Raw genomic sequence first — 20,942 nt, 5'->3', positions numbered from 1 at the left:
TACAGTACAGCAGTAATTTTATTATTTTCACAAGGGTTTTAATTAAGACTCGACCGATGCCGATGTTTTTTTCTTATCCATGAACATTTCTTTATGCCTATTTGTTTAAAAAAATAAAACACAATTTAGTTTACATATAAATTAGATGTAGTTATACTACAATTTAAAAGTAAATGATATATTAAAATAATAAAATGTTAATATTTATATTAAATTTCTTAAAAATTTTTATTTTCTATATACATTACAATCATAAACAATATATTGAAACTAAAAAATAAATTGCACATAAGTAAATGAGTAACAATATAGAAAATTAATACACATCAATATATATATTATAACATTATATACTGAATTATTAAATAATAATAATAATAATAATAATAATAATAAAATGTAAAAGAAAATAATTTAATGTGTCAGTCGTAATATTTAAAAAGTAGATAAAGTGTGTTATCTATGTAGACTGCAAAATTATTAAGTATAATTCATTTTTGTGATCAATTAGACGACTAAATAAAAAAAAAATATGATACACTGGCAGTAATTTAATGAAGTAAATCAAGTGAAAAATACATAAATTTTGCCGATGGCAAATGACAAGGTCGATGGTGGAATTTTTGAACCATCAGCGCCGATGCCGATGTATTGGTCGAACCCTGGTTTTAATATAAACTTCCTTTAATGACATTATTGATTATAGTCCAATAAATCAAATTATATAGTTTTTATAGCTTGTAGAAAAATTTAATGAAATAGTAACGTAAGTGAGCAAATTTTATTTCACACTATTAATACAAATTATCAAATTTTTTGTTAATTAATTAATTTTTTTATTTATTATTATACTTTCATATTATTAAGACACTTAAAATACCTTTTACAGTTTCAGAACTTTTGCATTCCGTTTACGTTCTTTAGCGTCCACAATTACATAAATAGACTTATCGATTACATTTATTGATAGTTAATTTACTTTAAATATTTAAAATTGAAAGTAATACCTTCAATTACAGTTGAGTAACTTAAAAAGGAAACCATTTAAACATTTAATTGCCAGAGAATAATTTATTCCTTAGGTTCTATTTTAATTTTCCTATATTTATAAATCGATTCTTTAAAATTATCACATTTAAAAGTTCAATACAGTTAAATAATACATAATAATAATAATAATTTCAATTAATAATATTTAAAAAGTCATTGACTTACGTTTGTTAATATTCGTATAAAATTCCGGTCATAAATTGATTCGATATTACGAAAAACCGGGTTTTATAAATTCAGTTCAATGATTCAGTTGAAAATTGTCGTTAAAAATTGCCGAATAGTTCATAAATCAGATCATAATTCTAGAGAATTTTAATAATGCACAATTTCACCGTTTTTACTCAATTACTCAAATACCGAATGCATTTTTAAATCTCAACGGCTTTAAGTTTGTATTTTTTGGTCCATTTAAAAAAGAAAATAATAATAATTCAAACAGAGGTAAGAATTTTTGCGAGCATTAAATCTTATCGCACTTAGACTAGTTAAAATTCCGACCAAGTCCCGAAAATAAATCGATTCCGTAATAGAAATTCATTCAGTGCGATGATTCGTCCATTAGAAATTCATGTGGGCGATACGTATTAATTGAAATAAAAACAGCAGTGTCGTAAGTTTTCGACGTTAATTCACAATTAAAATGTGCCCCGGTCTTGAAGCTTGACTAACCGTGCCCGTATAATGCATTCGGGCTGTATCAGCTAATAACATTATCATGACTTATTCATAAAGACATTTTCGCTTAAACCTTTATAAAAGATTTCGTTGAGCCGTTTCACTTTGGCGAACTATCGAAATTTAGTAATATTCCGCCAGTAAAACCGTTTAAATATTCCACTTACCTTAGTGGAAGTGTACGTACCACCACTTCAGACCATATTACACCAGGGACCATCCCCTTAATGCATGGACGGTTTAATAATTCAGGCCTCACTTTTCACTTTACGGTTTTCGATAAGTATATATAGTATATATGTATGTGTGTGTACGTGAATGTAAATACCTCACTGCACGAGGGTTGTTTCTTCGGGGACAAGTGATTAGGACGGGCAAAAGCGACCGCATTACCGCACATTAACTCATAACCAAACCCCGCCTACTCCTCGATTAATGCCAAGGAAGAATTCGGAAGAAATCCGGCAACGGTTCCCATGTAATCCCGCAAACGGCGGCAGTTAGAGATCAACAAATCCGGGCTGGGTTTTTGATTAAAATTTACTATCGGCAATATCAATTCCTGCGGGCAGTTCGGCGGCCACGTCTTATGTCCTTCCAATTAAGGGCGGTGCTCTGGACCGCCGTACCAGATTAACCGACAGGAATTTGTCTCGACGGCTACGTATTAAGACCTGCGGACATTCCTTAACTGCCCTCCAGGCCCGGACAAACTGCCCGCAGTCAGCCGGACCCCGATTTCATATTTGTACACGACAAGCGGGAGGCACGATTTTTTTTCATTTGTACGACTATATTTGCTCTTATGTCGCGATCGAAAGGGCCGCGGGCTTTGACAAAAGGTTACGTACGGTTTTATTCTTGTAATCCGCCCAGTCGACAAATTTTAATTAGGTATTATCGACATGTTGTTTACCTTTTGTTTGCAAAGTGTAATTAATTTTAAGATACGGAAAATTGAGTTATAATACAGTTTTGGATGGGATCGTTAACTTTCAAGTTATTTCCAGAAAATGTAAATAAAATATGATAAAAAAAGTATTACCGTAATACTTCACTAACCATTTCAATTAGGACAACATCGAATAGCAATAAATTAAACTTGAATATTCATTAATCCCAAACAAAACTGTCTAAATGTTTGAAAACTAATTAAACTTCTGGAATATCTCCTATTCAACTGAAAAAGTTGCATCATCTTAAATAGACACTAAATCTGACAAATTCGCAATTTTTAATTATATTTAGTAATTTTTGCAAAATGTAATTGATCTTAACTCATTTTATAAAAAGAAAAATTAAATTACACTAGTGCAATTATTACGTTGCTAAACTTGCGCATCCACCTTTTTTACAAAATTATTTCATTGTCCATTTTACTTTGTTAAATTGCGCATTCGCCTTTTTTCAAACATATTTTCAAAATTAATTTTTAGTTTTATTTTCTATTAATTTATAAAGAAAGAAAAAATAAATTACACTGCTTTATTTTAAACTTCCAGAATGGCTATCTTACAAAAATATTTTATTGATTGTGTCATTTTAAACATCAAAGCTTGAAAATTGCTAAACCCCCATTTTATTTTTTATTTTCTATCTATCAATTCAAGTACATTTTTTAAACACAAATTACTCTCTTACTTAATTAAAAATGTAATAATAACAAATAAAATTTTGTTAATCTGCGCATTCGCCATTTTTAGTACTTGATTTAAAAATTTTAATTTCTATAATACCTGATAAAACAATAGATGTATGAAATTGGAATCTGACAAAATCGCTAACAATTATAATTATATAATACAAACATAGATTAGAAATTTTATTGCAATACATTAATGTGGGAACAATTATTATAATTATCAGACAATACCGATTTTAATTAAATAATTTAACCGTTTGAATTATTAAATTGTGTACTTAAATTAATATTAAATATCTACAATTCAAATTAATAGTTTCAATGTGAATTAATTATAGTTTTATTTAATTAAGGAAGTTGTTTGAAATAAAAATAATTCGTTATTCTCTTGTGATTCTAACCGTGTGATTTTGGACGTATTTTAAAATATAATAATTATTCCAAATGTAGTTATTTTATCTACTGTAACAAATTCGTTGAAAATATTAAATATAATAAATATTCCAATTATATAAAACAAATTGTTAATCAATTTCGACAGTCTCATAATTCTATTAAATATATTTTTTTTAATCTGTTATTTCTAATCTATTTTAAAATTAATAATGTAGAATAGTCGTCATTAATTTTGTAATTAGAAACAAATCCATGTAAAAAATGAAATGTGTAATTAACGAGGTTGATTTAAATACCATTTAAATTATGAAAGAATAAGCCTGGCACATTCACTAATGTATATTAATTATATTGTAATTTTTACAGATTTCTTTATTAACATATTTAATTTTTACGGCTTAATATCGGCATCGGCGAGTGCAAAATTTTCTCTATCGGTGCCACCATATGTCATCGGCAAAATTTACGCCTATGTATAGATATTATTATTATTATTATTATTATTATTATTATTATTATTATTATTATTATTATTATTATTATTATAATTTATCTGATTAAATTACCATATCTTACAATTTTTTTATATTTCTTCTGTAAACTAAAATATAAATTCAATTCTATAGTCTATTTAAATATTCCGTAGACATTACGGATAACACAATATATCGTGTTTTGTAAAATAATATGAAACCATATTTATTTTATTATTCTTTTATCTTTTTATTATTGACTAAACATATTAGAATACACATATATTTATTATACCTTTATTTTAATTTAGTCGTTTTATACTTGCCAGTTAATACCATTTGCAATGCATGTAGAAAACAAAGATTTTTGTGAAATGTATGTAATTTACAATATTTGATTACTTCTATGCCATTCGACAAATGAAGAAGTGGAAACATTTGCCATCGGTCCAACCTTTTTAATTATACAAATTGTTTTTTAACTATTAAAACGTAATTTATTAAAAGCAATGACGATTTAACATTAACGGCATTTTAATTTAAAATCAGCCCACTAACAATTCGAAAATAAATAATGAACAACGTTAAATAATTATAGTGTTAAATTCGCACCTGATAATTAAATCGAAAGGGTGATTCAAAACCGGGCGCAGTTTTTGGCGTCGGTAAAACAACGAGAGTAAAATAATGAAGTGGAGAGGTGTCGGAGTGGCTTGTTGGGCGGCGGTGGCGGGCGTTCGAGTGAACACCAAACTAATCCCCGAAAATGTAAAATCGTCCAATTATCATACAGAAACAGAACAAAACCTGTTTGTTGTCGGGCTATGTTAAATCTAATCCAAGTGCCTGGCCGGAACGTTAAATAGAGTCGTGCGGACGCAAAAGATTCCCGCCACTCCCGGCGAATTTATTTGATTTTCAATCCACGTCCGCGCAGCAGGTAAGTGGATGCATGTGTAGTATTGTGCACATCCCCGTAATTATCATCCGGAGTCCGGAACTTTCGGATGGCGCAATCAGCGCGGATTTCAAAACGAGAATCGCTGTTATGACGTCACGTAGGGGATTTACCGCAAGTCGTCGCCTCTCAATTGGCCCTGCGACTTTAAAATTTACATTTCCGATACGCCGGGCCGGGACGAAAAAATTTATAACCGCATAAAACATTTTTACTTTTTCTCATTACTCGATTCCATTTTAATGGCCGCGCACATTTGTGGCGATCGTGCGATTATTTATCATCTTTATGTTGGCAAAAACCGTCGGGTCGTATCGTAGTTTTTCGCGTTGGGGAAAAAGTAAATTTACCATATTTATTCGACGTGACGGAACCCTTTCGGCCATTCCGTGCTCCTTATCTACTGAGGCCTCGTCGACGTCGCGACGCGTCGCAAAACTTCCTTAAAATATTTCCCGATTTGTAACCGGAACGGTTATCTGACACAATGGGTCGGAAAGTTTCGTCTAATTGGGGCGCATAATGACTAACGGGTATTAATTTTGGGAAGAGTGCGAGATTAAAATGACAAATTCGCGAAATTTACCGGAATTCCGGTCTTTGGGTCTTTAATTGATTAATTGTGTCTTTGATCGCTGTTTGCGAGGAAAAACGGCCGACTCTTGTTCCGACTAATGTCTGCATCTTCCTGCACATCAATCTCTTAATTTAGACGATTTTTTATGTCTCTTTACTACTTACTTACCCGCAAATTATATATATCAAGTTCATTCATAAATTAATTAAAAAACTTAAACGGAATACGATAGCAAAGTTTTTCTGAATTTAATTAATAAACATTGTTAATATCAAAGCAAACAAAATTAATTCAAAAACATGTTTGACTTTACCAAACTTCCACTCGTTTTTTTTTCACACGGACTTACCTAAAACAAAAAGAATAAGTGAATTAAAAAAATTATATCGTTAAAAATACAATTCCATTAAAAAAGCAAATAATGGGATATCACAAAAAAATCACCCTGTGGCGAATTCCAATAATTAAAATGCAAAAATATAACAGAATTTTTTGTGTTCTGATTTAAAATAATCATACCTTCTTCTTTTACAATAATTTATAACATTAGTTAAAACATAGAAAATTTCTTTCTCATATATTTGAAGTAATTCCTGTGTGATGAACATGAAAATGATACATTCTATTTTTTCACTTAGACAATGGTAAATTTGTGTTTTTCGGTTTATCATTTTACTTAATGCGACATCCAAATTATGCGGCAATCCCGACTGAGATGAATAATATTTCGTTAAAATATTTATCTCATTCGTTTTGATGGAAAGAAAAACAATCGAGTTATATCTGTATAAATTTAAAATTTCATGCAAATTTGGAGTGATATGCTAATTTTTATATTTTTAATCGATAGTTTATTTAATTACAAAAATTTCAATCTCTAGTAGTTCAAGATCGAATACATAACGAAATGGTATGATGGAAAAAATTAACGAATAATTAAATTTGCTGCTAAATTTTAATGTTTCTGTTTGAACTGTGAAAAAGGGCTACATATGACACGTTACTTTCATATTGAAAACAATGTGATGGTCTGCAATAATTTGCTCGTCCTTGTAGCTTTAATGTCTTTATATTTTAATCATGTGTGATGAAACTTTTCACCTTGATTATCGGTTTAACCGTCTAAGTGAGTGAAGAGAAGATGAATCTCAATTGCCTTATTTGAACCTGGAAATTGTTGTACTTTTGCTGGAATCTCTTTTTGTATTGTTTCATTAAATACATTTCTGTTATGTTATACTGCGACATTTGAAGACCATTATAAAAATATCCCCTTTAATTGAGCTGTTTGGTAATATCGGAAATTTATTTTTCAGGAAGCAGATACAGCAGGTACCATAAAACCATACAATTAAAATTGCAGCGAATTTCAATTGGCCTTTTTTAATTTGTTTACGCAGTTTAAATTTTCTTTCTTTATAATTGAATAAATTATCGACTGAAAATGTAAAAATTGGAATAATGGAATTATTTGTTTTTGAAAAATATCATTAAAATGATAAGATACGTTGGGTTTACCGTTAATTTTGGACGCTGGTTTAAGTAAAATAATAATATGAAATACTTAATTTAACCATTTTGTAAGTGAATGGCCCAATTGGCAAAAAAATAAATATGATAAATAATACGTATCTCGTGTTTAAAGCACTCGAGAAGAAATCTATATTTCAAAAGTTCCTTCAAATTCTTAAACCCGTGTAATTTGTTTAAGACGATAGTAATCAAATTAAAATCTTAATGTTAACCGAGACAAAAAATTCGATTTCGCGTTTTAAAATTTTCTCTTTTTACGGTGCTTAAACCAATTCCTTTTCCCCATGATAAAAATTACTTAAAACACCATTAACGAGGGTGTAAGTGTTAAAAAAAAGCCGGCGTAAAATCGTTGCACCGATTGCGAGGAGGAAACCGGCCGGGCAATAAAACAAAAATGATTGCATCCCGGTGGAATTCGCGGGTTTGGACCCGGTGCACAAAGGGTAATAAATATAAATAAGCAAACCGCCGCGCGGATATATTTTTCCACCCCACCCCGTGCCCCCTTTAAAAATAATTTTAACGATTTTCATCAGGCGAACTACAATGCTTTCCACTTTTGTTTAAAAACAAAAACAAGTGGCCGAAACCGCCAGCTCTTACGCCGTACGCGATTTATGGGGGCTGCGGGTTCTCGATGTTTGATTTACCGCCACTACACGCGACCCCGCGTCTCATACCGACAACTATTACTGGAATCGGCGTCGGATTTGATTTTATAACCGGCCGTTATAGGGCCGAATTGGACGAGAAATCCCGGGCGATTCCAATCATTTTCCATCACCACTGCCAACCAAATCCGTTAAAGCTTTTTACAATTATTGTCTTTTACAACCACCATATTAGAGACACTTCAATATTTACACAGAAAATAAGAATTATTTTCCATATTACACATTATAAAAATGTTGGAAATTGTATTTTTTTTCAAAATTTTTTTAATAAAAAATGTATAAATATTTATTTATTAAATAATATATTATTTTTTATTTAATAGACTTGTGAATGATGTTGAGGAAATATATTTTTATATGTATATATATATATATATTATTTATCTTTTGTATGTGAGATATTTTAAGAATTAATTTCTTTGATTTTTTTATTTAAAAGTGTTTTGTATGATTATAAAAATAATTAATACAGAAACCCGTATTGTTTTATTGGCAAACATAGAAATAAAAAGAGATTCTTCATTTCGTGAACAATCATATTTCGACATTGAAATAAATTTTTGTTCGTTGGAAAAACGTTCTGGAATGTCCCGATGAAAAAAAAAACACGAGCTTTGATATTTACAGCACGTATTGAAGTATTAAATTGGATCAAAAGCAGTGTAAACAATTTTATTTGTTTAGCGGTTGCAGCTGACATTCTTAATTGTTTACGGCCAATTTCGTTTATTAATACCCGCACTGTAAATTATACGCAGTGCCAATTTAATATCGTGACGTTCAAAGCACGACTTTAGTCAATAACTAAATATAGAAACAAATTCAATTATTTTCCCAAAACAAACGACACATTTAGAGGGATTGTTGTTAAGATTACTAGTTGGTTTATTTTTGGTGGTTTAACAAGGGGAAGTAGAAATGTAATTTTTTGACACCGTAATTATCCCCGGCATTAGTGGGATAATTCTGTGTGTAAAACGCCGGCTGTCGCCGCCTTCCGAACCAAGCCCGGGGGATGTAAAAAGCGGAAAACATTCGAAATAATTAAAACGCCGACAACGGTCCGAGCTTCTTTGTATTCAGATCGAGATGGGTGCGAATCGCGCGAATGAATGCAGAACAGCTTGAGTTAATAAAACATAAAGTTTACACCGCAAACTGTGAAGGGGGAACTTTTATAGTTTTATCAATTTTGCTATCTGGCGGGCGAGGAACGCGGTAAGCGGAGTACGGGCCAATTGTTGTACAATCAAAGTTTCGGTCTGATATGGACTTTTGTTAAAATGTAAAAGCCAACTTTGTATGTGTGTTGGAGTAGGTCACGGATTCGGCATTAACCGGTCCGAAATGAAAGGCATAAAACATCCACCCCGTGCAGATAGTACAAAGGATAATAGTTTAATTTCCTATTAATATATGTATGTTTCATATTCCCTATTGGCCAATTCGCCAAGGGTTAATACGACTGAATTATGTGATATAAAATTATATTCACTCAGACAAAACTATTTTAATGGCGTAAATAATAGAAGCACTGCCAGTAAAATTCGACGCTAATGCAAAACCGACCGGGTGTTTTGTCTCTGTTCACCTGCAGGGGTTGTAAATCGTTTTATGTGCCACAAATCACAGAACAAATTTCAGCCATTTATACCACCCCTATAATTCGAATTATGGCAAATCTATTTACTGATAAAAATCTACCACAATTAGTTACGATTTTTCTTATAAGGTTTGCGACAAAATCTAGCAATTTTGGGAAAGTCAATAATTGATTACTAAAAATAAAAAATTAAAGTAATTTATTATTAAATTAGGAAAACCAATTAATAATTGAAATATTAAAAAATATTAAGTAAGTAGGTACAATAGTTAAGGCATTAAAGAATTACAAGTTTTAAACTGCGCAAACAAAAACCCATTTTAATTAAAAATACATATGTATATGAATAATACTAATAATAATAATAATAATAATAATAATAATAATAATAATAATAATAATAATAATAATAATAATAATAATAATAATAATAATAATAATAATAATAATAATAATAATAATAATAATAATAATAATAATAATAATAATAATAATAATAATAATAATAATAATAATAATAATAATAATAATAATAATAATAAATATTATGCAGAAAACGTATTTATAAAAATTAATAGACATATTACATAGACATACAATAAAATTTTACAGCGTACAACATAAGTAAAAGAAAATATTGATACAAATATAAATCAGAAATTTAACAACACGTGATGTTTCATTAGTCTGTCAAATACATTTTATATAATAAAAGTTATTTATAGAATTTGGTAAATAATTAAATTACATCAATAAAACAAAACGAAAGCATTACTCTTATTTGTATTATAGCCACGTAGTTTTTTATTTTTAATTTTATGTATAAACAAATTGATATTACATTTTTTTGTTTGATAAACATCACATTTAAAACATTAAGATGTTTATACATCTATTACAAAATTATTCTCAATGCTTTAATAATTAAATAAATAAAAATTACAGTTGATTTAATAAATATCTAAATTATAAAAATTTAAACACACTTCCAAGAATAGAATCATATTAACAACAAAAAATAAACGTAAAAAACTTTAATGCAATAAAAATTTTGTATTTTTAATAATTTTTAAGAAATTTAATAAATTTTGGGTATTAAAATAAATATGTATTTTTTTTTAATTTTAACTTATATTATTATTATAATTTAGTATAATTATTTTAATTATATAATTTTATAAAAATATAATAAAGGTGACTAATAATTATTTAAAGAAATTTTTAAAAATTGAATAGAAAATCTAAAAATTGTAGTTTTTGATAAAATTTAAATATTTTTAAGAAATCTAATCAATTTTGAGTATGTATTTTTTTTAATTTTAACTTATATTATTATAATTTAATACAATTATTTTAATTATATAATTTTATAAAAAATTGGAAAAGTTGTAATTTTTAAAAATTGAATAGATAAACTAAACATTGTAGTTTTTAATAAATTTTAATAATTTTAAGAAATTTTGTAAATTTTGACTATTAAAATAAATACATATTTTATTTTTATTTTAACATACATTATTATTTAAATTTAACACAATTATTTGAATTATATAATTTTATAAAATGAATATCTATAAATTTTATAGATTAAATATCTAATGGTTTAATTAAATTAAAAAAATATATATATTATAAGATTATCACATTGTCTGAATAACTTGGCATATTGTTTACACTTCCAGTACAATATACCAGATGAAAAACACTTAACCGAACAATTCATTAGCAAAACACGAAATTAATTCTTGAAGGATCCGTACGATGTGTAACAAAATAGATAAACACAGCGACGGCATAACCCTTGTTCCGCATAATTTGCGACGGGCTTTAAGGATGCGAGCAGAAGTATCCGGGACCGGGGATAAAGTTTGTTGTCTTCAATTATATTCATCTTGTCAATTATACTCGAGTCCCACTAATTTCGGGGGGATGAACATCTCCACGTTTATGACATACGCTGTGTATCCGTGTCACGGGGCGACGACTAAAAACACACACGCGCCCCCCCGGCCGCCCCGCTCGACGTATCTTAACAACAGCCACTGAATTAATTAAAATCTTTGCGGGGAATCCCCGCCCCCGCGAACCCAAACTTCACTGCCGCGCAGCTTCCAAAAACCGCATATATATTCATGACTTAATTGGCCCCCACTTCAATGAATCTCTTTTGTTTCGTTTTAATTAATTTGTTTTAAACTTCCGAGATACTAAAACGGTTCATATTGTCTTATGTTTGATCTTTATGTTCCCAGTTTTAGGATTTTATTAAATCGTATTTACTTGACGTAAAGTTCAGTTAATTCAAATTGTTTCGCTCTCACAGCCCGAATAACTTTAAAAATAGTTTCCGCAACGGATTCAAAACGTAACTATATAAAATGTACATGTATATATAACAAATCCGTTCACTATAAGAACAAACGACCATCGACTTCCGAATACGGCGCTTCCATAAATTCAAAAGCCGCCGGCTTTGTCCCATTCATAACTGTCTCTTTGCGCTTATTCAAAATACAATTACACACGAAATAAATCTCGAAGTTGACGACTTCCGAAAGAAACAACGAATTTATTTACCCTTATCAAGCTAAATAATAAAAGTGTTTAAAGCCCCTTGACACATCTCGACGTTGCTCCGCCAGATAATCTGGGGTGGAAAAATAGAAACGGCCGGTGATGACGACGCGACGCAAAGCCACTGCGAGACACGACCGGCGAAATTCTAATTTTGAGCCACGTCTAAATTTACCGCCCAGGATTAAATCGAAACAACGCGAAATGACAACTTTAAATAGACTGTTTGTCAAGATTTTGTCCTGCGAGCATCTGTCACTAAACAAATTTATTTTCGTAAACAGACACTCTTATTGGACCGAAGAATGTGGCACCACCAACAAATGACATAATAATGGTACCAACAAAACTGACAATTAAATTTATAAGAAAACAACAAATATCCATTAACAAAACACACAATTTCAAGAACCGTACAACAAACAACAATACACATCAATTTATTCCTTGCAATGGTACCGTAGTACTCGATCGATCCAATGATAAAGGTTGGCGTGGCGTCGAGTTACAATCGCCTTGAAATTAGTGGTTATGGAGGAAAGCAACTATTTCACTCGCACCGACGTAAAAATCCAACGTCGGCTCATTCATGGTTCTATTTTTAGATTGCCACCAGTACTTTCATACTATCCGCATAAAAATTCATATAGGTCACATCCTACAAGAGAAATGAAACGAACGTTGTGGAATGTAGGTTAAACGAAGATGGAAACTGGTGACGTGAAGGAAGTTGATTGCGAGACCGAAAGTGTATTAACCGGCGTGAATGCCTGGTTTCAGTAGCGTAGATAAAAGGTTTAATTGTTTAGTTAATCAACAGTACTAACTGGAGCTAATTCAGTAAACCAACAAGAGGAAAAGTGGAACGGAGAAGAGATGTTTCAAGACTTTTGTAAGTCGGTTACGGATTTCCAAAATGTTGCTTTATATTTGAACGGTACCACCATTTGGTTAAAGAAGCTTGAGGTACCACTTCGGAATTTTATGCTTTTAAGTTATGTATTAAAATAATAGATGAAGTTTAAGGACTACGGAAAATAACATGCTGTTTTTTTTTTTAATTTTATTTTGAATCACCACAAAAGTTGAAGTACCACTTTTTAGGAATGCGAACATTAGTAATATCGGGATAATGGTTCAGGTATTTCTTTAAATTTCCTCTATAATTTTTTTTTTATGTAATCCAACAGTATGACTTCAATAAATTTTATACAACCCTTAAAGTGGTGTACCCAAAATTGTTGTTAATTAAAAAATACCCCCGCCTATGTTTTTCGCAAAGCTACAGAACAACTCCACCCCATCAACTGTAACCCCTCGCAAAACGAAAAAAAAGCAAAAGAAAAACGTCACCCCAACCCATCATCATGATAAGATTGCACGGTTGCTGGGTCACCAGATGCATCAATTGTTTTCCACGTTACCTAAGTCGCACGTCCCCTCCACCGCGGTTTAGGAATCGTACGATCGGTTTTCGGCCAATGGGCTGCGAGTATTTGTGGGCTCGACAGTTGCACATACGTCACTTGCCGCAAGGCCATCACCTTTACCAACTACCTGCTCGGTGCAAACCAGCGGTACACAAAATACCACCGAATGGTACCCGCATTTTTTTCATTCTTTCACCGTTTGCTTCGAATAACTCTATGATTAAAAATTTGTTCTATTATCATGCGATTCCTCTACCTATTGGTGAGGTAAAACAGTATCATTACTGTTTTATAAATAGCCAAGAATACCTGGCAAAGTGGAACTATCGAAGCATCGTACCTTTCTATATTTACCTCCACACCTGTACAACAATAACTCACGTCCGAACTAGTGCCATTAAAGACGGAAAGCGACAATGCAACTCTTGCAGATCTCTTCCCCGTATCCATTGAGTACGATTCTAGAAAACGATTCGATGGTGAACATTTTTGTGGCCGCTCGTACGTGCGATTGGGTGTATTGCATGTGAACGTATTTCGGAGCAATTGACGCCACTTGACATTCATTAAAAATAAATACACGAAAATGTTTGAGCAATTAGCGGAGTGGAAAGTGCGGCCTTGACATCCGTTAGAGTATGCGAAAATAGATTCGGTACCTTTGAATACAATTGGGTCGACACCCATGAGAATTTTGCGCGTTGCCATCAAATTTTGCGATGGTAAAATTATAGAATGATAGAGAATATGTTAAGGTATTAAATACGAAACGATTGAAGGTTTGTAGTTGCACGAAGTATTATTTAATGCGAAGATAAATATCCTGTTCGTTATAATAGGTTCAGAAACCTTAGCATGTCTCTAACAACAAATGACTCATTAAAATAAAAAACCAAGCATCCTTGACATCTCATTAATGAATCCATACCTACGCACCATGATAATACGAAAAATGCAACAAACGAAATTATCCCTATCTTTACGCACAGTTTAAAAGTACGTACGTACTTATTAAAATTACCGGTTATCTTATCTCAAAAATTACACAATACTATTACGTTACAGTTTTATTATCTGATTGGAAACCAAGGTGAGCCAATGCGCAAATCCAAGTAAAACACTAAAATTACACGAAATTTTGGACTTCGGCTCGCGAAAAATTAGAACGAAGTGGTTGTTTTGGTTTATTGCGTCTCATAACGTTTAATTTTAGCGAATTTACGTCAGGACACACCTCTGCAAATTTTGTTTACAAACTCGGAAGTCGTCGTATAAATAAAAATATTCGAAAACATCTTCTTAAAGGCGTTGCAGATGCTGCAACAGTTCACCTCGGTTATTTTAAGCTTTTTCGAAGTTACCATCGGATACAATTTTCGATGAAATGAAGTCGGGATTTAAATTATTAAAATTCTCGGGCCCATAAATTGTGGAGTCGGGGATAGATATATTTGGCGGTATAACGTGCCAGATCTCACAAGGGGGAAAGTCGCATATATTTGATTAATGCCACATAAAAACGGCATAAATCTCTGGTCGACAATAATAATAATAATCGTAATAAATGTATAATGAGCTGGAAAACCGTTTTGTTGATGCTGTTGGTGAATATTGCAGCGTCACGATTCGACCAATTTTACATAACTTGTACATTAAGTTTTAAGTAAACATTACAATTCGAAATGTGCATTAAAACAATGCCCGGTAATTTAACATTCATATACATTATTAATGAGCTTAAACTTTTCATTGACGTGGCCACTTTTTACATTTGAACATAAACTGCGTAAATTAATTCGTTTGATTAGTGCTATTCTGTTCGGTACGCAAACTGGTTTTACAAAGCCATTTTGCTACTCCTACAAAACTTGTAATTACTGTTATTACTTAAAAAAACAACAAGCCTTTAAATATCGATTGCGAAGCAACAAACAACAACTTATGAATATTTAAACTTCTTATATGCGTTCTAAATAATATTCTATCTGAAAAAAACGCAATCAATGATTAATATTTATTCGATTTGAGGAAAAATTCACATACAACTTTCGTATTATGTTTGTGAACATCACGATTTTTTTATAATCATAAGGGAACTGGGGATCCAATCAATAAGTTGTGTATTAATCAAAACATTTTACATGTCGTATATTTCTCATTAAACTTCGATATCTTGAACCGTAACTTGCCACACAGAAAATTCAACTTATCAAGTCTTCATGTTGTCAAATAAACCACAGAATGAATATGAATTGGGTCGCTAAATAGGGGACGTCATGGGCCATATCTCAATAACTGTTAATCGAATAAGTGTCGGAAAAAATATTATATAGCTTTTTTGCATTAGTCATTTAAGTGTCTATTATGGCCACAATTGATGAATTTTGTAATGTTAATTTTTGGCTGTTTTTCAAAGAATAAAATCTAAGGAACGGAATTAAGGATTCCCTCCAAAAAATTGGCTTATCAAATATTGTGTCAAATATTTAATACAAATAATCAACACATTTGAGTTTTCAAGCTCTTGATGCTGCTGCCAACCAATTTGATTCGAGTTATTAAAACTTTGATTTATTGTAGTTCGTTTATAGATTATTTTCATAAAATACCTTTCAACTCTTTTAAAAATGCGTTAAACGTTAAACTTTCCTGTTGAAATTTTACAAGAACTTCTCCCAATTTTTAATTCCTTCTTTTCCCATCCTATTCGTTAAACATAAATATTCATGCAAGTTTTTGATCCTCATAAAGAGTTCTTGGTGACCAACACTGAACTGTCGTCGACAGTAATAATGGTGTGTATTAATTAGCAACAAAAGAGCACATGTGTTGCCGTTCCTGTTCAACGCCGACACGTAAACACCGCGATAAAATATTCATGCTCGTTATCCTTCTGAAATCGTTCCTGTTCTAATTCATGCGAATTAACATATCAGAGCGGCGATGGGATGTGCATTGAAGGTATTAGATTTAAAATTCTACCGGAAGCTTGTTTACAAAACGGATTACGAAAGTTCTTTCATCATCAATTTGATAGTTGGCATTTTTCTCTATCCTGAATATTATATACGTAACTAACAGTTTTAAGGTATTAATTTCAGCCAAATTGAATTTAACAATCGATATTTGAAGTCTTAGAAACGATATAAATACATATAATATTGTTTTCATAATTCCAAGGCTCCCGGGAAAGTTGAGGATTAAAAAAAGAAGTTCGCATAATTGCAATTTTAAAGGCGAATCGACAGTGTCAATATTAAATCGGACCCGTGGGGAACGTTTTTGGGGGTTTCCTATCATTAAAAGTTTTTAAATCCCGCAAAGTTAAATGTCTTTTATGAAAGCTGGCCATGTGCAGGATCCGACGGAGCAAAACGAAAATGAAAGATTGCAAGGGAAAAATTATGTTAATTTAATAGACGGAATAGGTTCTATTGTTGAGCAAAACGTGTTACCGGTTGTAGAATTAAAATTGTGTATTTAATAAATGTGGATCCGTTTAAATGAACGTTATAACAATAAAATGTTAGGGAATTATGAATATTCTCGAGGAATTTACAGGAGAAACACAATTGTGGAATTTATCGCTAGGAAATGCACAATGTAATTTATTTCAGTTAAATATCAAATGTCAATTATGTTATAAGACAAATTCAATTACATATCTGTACACGGAAATAATTGTCAATTAAATAACTAAACGTTATATACCCAGTAGGTCAAACAATATTCTTACAATAAAATTAGATAGACAATATAGAAAAATGTTTTAATGTGTACAGGAAATAGATTATTAAATTGGTTACAGCATCCCGCATTTTTAATATCGAAACTGATACAATGCAATTTCCGCCTAATTTTTCAATATGATTTTTTGTGAGAGCATTAGTGATTATGTGAACATTTTCATGCATAAATTGGTCATTTAAACACAAATTTTGTTTTTTTTTTTTTTGTACTGTAGAATACAAAAAATGCATTTTAAAATGCTAACAAATATTCGGCTTTTAAACCCACAAAAATGAAGGGATTTACTAAAACAATAAATATATGAAAATTTACAAAATGGACGCATATATGAGTAATTTAAAAAAATACACTCAAATTAAACTATTTTTTTCGAGCATGTACCATAGTCTACCATGTTTTAGTATTAGTCTATGATAACATATCAATGATTTAATAAACAATAATAACAATTTGTTTTATAAATATTAAAACAATAAATAATCAAAAATATTATATATCTTAATTAAAAAAAAAAAATGTGTTGTGAATTTAAAATTACGTTAAACATTACATACGTGAATTTTACAAAATTGACAAATATTTTTAATGTATAATTTTACAAAAATTGTTCATAACATTAAAAAATAATTTTATTAAATAATAACATAATGAGGTAAATATTTTTTAAATAATTTTATTAAAATAATTCTCTTTAATTATAATTTAAAGCAAGTGAGTAATAATATTAATTTGAATGTAAAAAATAAATAAGTAAAAATATTTTAATTATTTTACTTATAATTAAAAATAAATAAATGTTTTACAAAATAATACGTTACTAAGTTAATTTTAATAAAATTCAAATTACTATTTTTTATCGAAGAAAATATATCAAAAAAAAAAATAAATAAATAAATCGTACATTTTTAACTTTCTTAAGGCAAGTTTATTTCAAACTAATTAACAAACTCTTTAATTTTAGTCAAAAAAATATTTTTAAAATAAAAATATAAATACAAAAAAATTTGTAATTTAATAAAATTTAAGTATATAAATATTTTTTTAAGAGAAAATTTTACAATTTTCCGACAGTAATTTAATTGGAAAAACAAAATAGTCAAAAATAATATTTTTCAATTAATGGAATTATTGGAAATGCATTTGTCGTTTAATTGATTTATTGCGAGTCTCTCATCTTTATTGGTTCTAAAATAGAAAGTCAGTTATAACCGGCAATAATTATCGACCTCTCAACTATTTAATAATAAATATATAAATTTGTGAAAGTTAATTGTAAGAAAAATCAAAAAAGGTATTTTTTATCTATTCCGCAAATTTATCTTATCTTATGTTTGCTTTGCTCGTCATTTTTTCGCCAAGTTATCAAAATATCTACATAAGCAAGTTTACATTTATTATTAAACACAAACACTTCGAAACTCCGTACATTATATTTTATAAAAGCCGATACGAATTTAAAATTAATGAATTCAGCAATTATTCAAATTAAAATTGTTTTAGAAAGCCGGCATTTGTTCGCCTATATTTTTCAACTGCATTTCCCGCAACAACTGTCAACAAACAAATACACAACATCCAATTCGGTTCGTTAAAAAATGGGCCCGAACCGAAATCGTTTCGAAATTCGCGCTTCATAAATAAATAATAAATCACAAACCAGTTTGCAAATAAATTTAAAAAAAAAAAAACCGAAAGAATGACACTACTTACATGTTATAAAAAGCGCTGAAAACAAGGCAAAACTGCTCTTCAACTGCAATACCACTTTGTACATAGTAAACCACAGGATCGGGTACCGCGATGAAAAAAATATATGTATTTCTTTAGCGATAAATTTGTTGTTATTATTGTGTGAATCACTCCAAAACGCGTCTTGGTATAGAACGCGAGTCACGTGTATCGGGCCACGGCAGTCGGGACAACAGCACCTCCACACGTTTCAGGAGAGACTGAAAACTCGCTCGTCGGAACGGCGCGTCTGCGATCGCAAATTGTAACGTGGTTCCACGTTACGTACGTTGTTTTATTCCTGCGACACGTCGGCGGTGCGTCTCTCTTTTTTCAACCAGGGTGTGGGACAAGGAGGGGCGTAGACGTCGTGCGGAAAATGGACACAATTGTCTGCTTTAAAATAATCACGCCACTCGCATTGTATAATAGCGATAGGTCAGAAAAAAAATTGGTGAATAGAGGGGGCCATCGTACGACTCCTTGTGGAACCACGTGGTGCAACGTTTCGGTTTTCGGTGTGTGAGTAACGTGCTAATGATGTAAATTAGTTACGGGAAATTTCTCGTTCATGAGTTAACGATGAATAAGATTTATATTTACGGTTCTTGTTTATCGTTTTGGTGCGATAGACCACTTTTCAGAGATTTCAAGAAACGACTCTCTGTTTAGGTACCAAATTTTTGTACAACACTTTATGTTCGGCACAAATAGATAAACTTTAAATAGACCATCGCTTAACTATTTGTTTTAATATTTATATTTCTTAATTATTTGACATCATTCATCATTTTTAAATATCAGAAATAAAAACCAATACCTCCACATAGATGATGTTTTGAAATTGTTTCTAAAGCCAGTTGGAATAACCCAAATATATTAAAAAATTCCAATAATCATAATATCAATTTTATCAACTCCACAAACTTTCCAAAGCAGATGAAATGTATTGATACATTTGCAGTACGTACATATTAAAATTTGTTATTTAACTGTTGTGTTTTTCGATATTATCTATTCGGAAAACATGAATATTTTACAAATTTTCATAAACATATTTTTGTTAGTCGTTAAATCGTTAAATTGTGTTTAATATCGTATTTAGTACTCAATTTTATGTTAGTTTAGTGCCTATAAAAATGTAGGAAAAATTTCCATAATTTTAAATTTAATTTATTATTTTATCTTTATTATTATTGCTTATTTTATGATGTTTCTAAATATAATAATAAAATTAATTTTAATACAATAAAATAAGTAATTTAATTTATTTTCCAATTTTTATGAAATTCCAAAAATATATTTATTAATTCCAGTAATAATGAAATGAACGTTCAAAATATAATGCAATCATAATAATAATTGAAAAATAATATTTAAATTTTGTGGGCTTTTATTTATTTATTTAAACATTTTGTAAGTTTCCCCTACAAAATTTCTAAATTTTTCAATTTTAACAAAATCCAAAAAATTGTTTATTATTTCCATTTATCAAAAAATAATACATTCACAATAGTTAAAAATATACATAAATTTCATCTTTTAAATATTAGTTGTATATTTTGAATACCTTAATTGAATTACATTATTATTATTTTATTACATGATTAGTTCAGAAAAATCTTACTAAACTAATTAACTAAATATAATAATAAAGAGTGTTTTTTAATCACAAACTGTTAAATATCTCGAGTATTAAATATTCTACAAAAAAAATATACACCTATATTTTGTGTGCTAAAATTGGGTGGGGTAGGGAGTAACTGAAATTTTAAATTGGAACTACAGATTCGGAGGGGAGGGTGAGGGGTATTAACTTAGACATTAGTGTAATTCCTACATGAAATTCTCAAATTTTGATAATGGGCATTTT

General features: G+C 30.0%; 1 protein-coding gene across 1 annotated transcript in view; it reads right to left on the bottom strand.

Annotated features, from left to right (window-relative positions):
- The window catches only part of LOC109596729 (uncharacterized), a 38,908-nt gene extending 19,600 nt beyond the window's left edge, over positions 1-19,308 (bottom strand). Inside the window, exon 1 of the mRNA XM_020012308.2 lies at positions 19,052-19,308. Within this exon, the coding sequence (XP_019867867.2) occupies positions 19,052-19,115 (64 nt within the window). The 5' untranslated portion in view covers positions 19,116-19,308. The remainder of the gene's footprint in view (positions 1-19,051) is intronic.
- Positions 19,309-20,942: the final 1,634 nt, after the last annotated feature.

This window comes from Aethina tumida, chromosome 1, assembly GCF_024364675.1.
Source record: "Aethina tumida isolate Nest 87 chromosome 1, icAetTumi1.1, whole genome shotgun sequence".
In the NCBI taxonomy this organism is placed as follows: domain Eukaryota; kingdom Metazoa; phylum Arthropoda; class Insecta; order Coleoptera; family Nitidulidae; genus Aethina; species Aethina tumida.
Note: the sequence above shows the minus strand (reverse complement) of the source record. Positions and strands in the feature narration are given on the sequence as shown.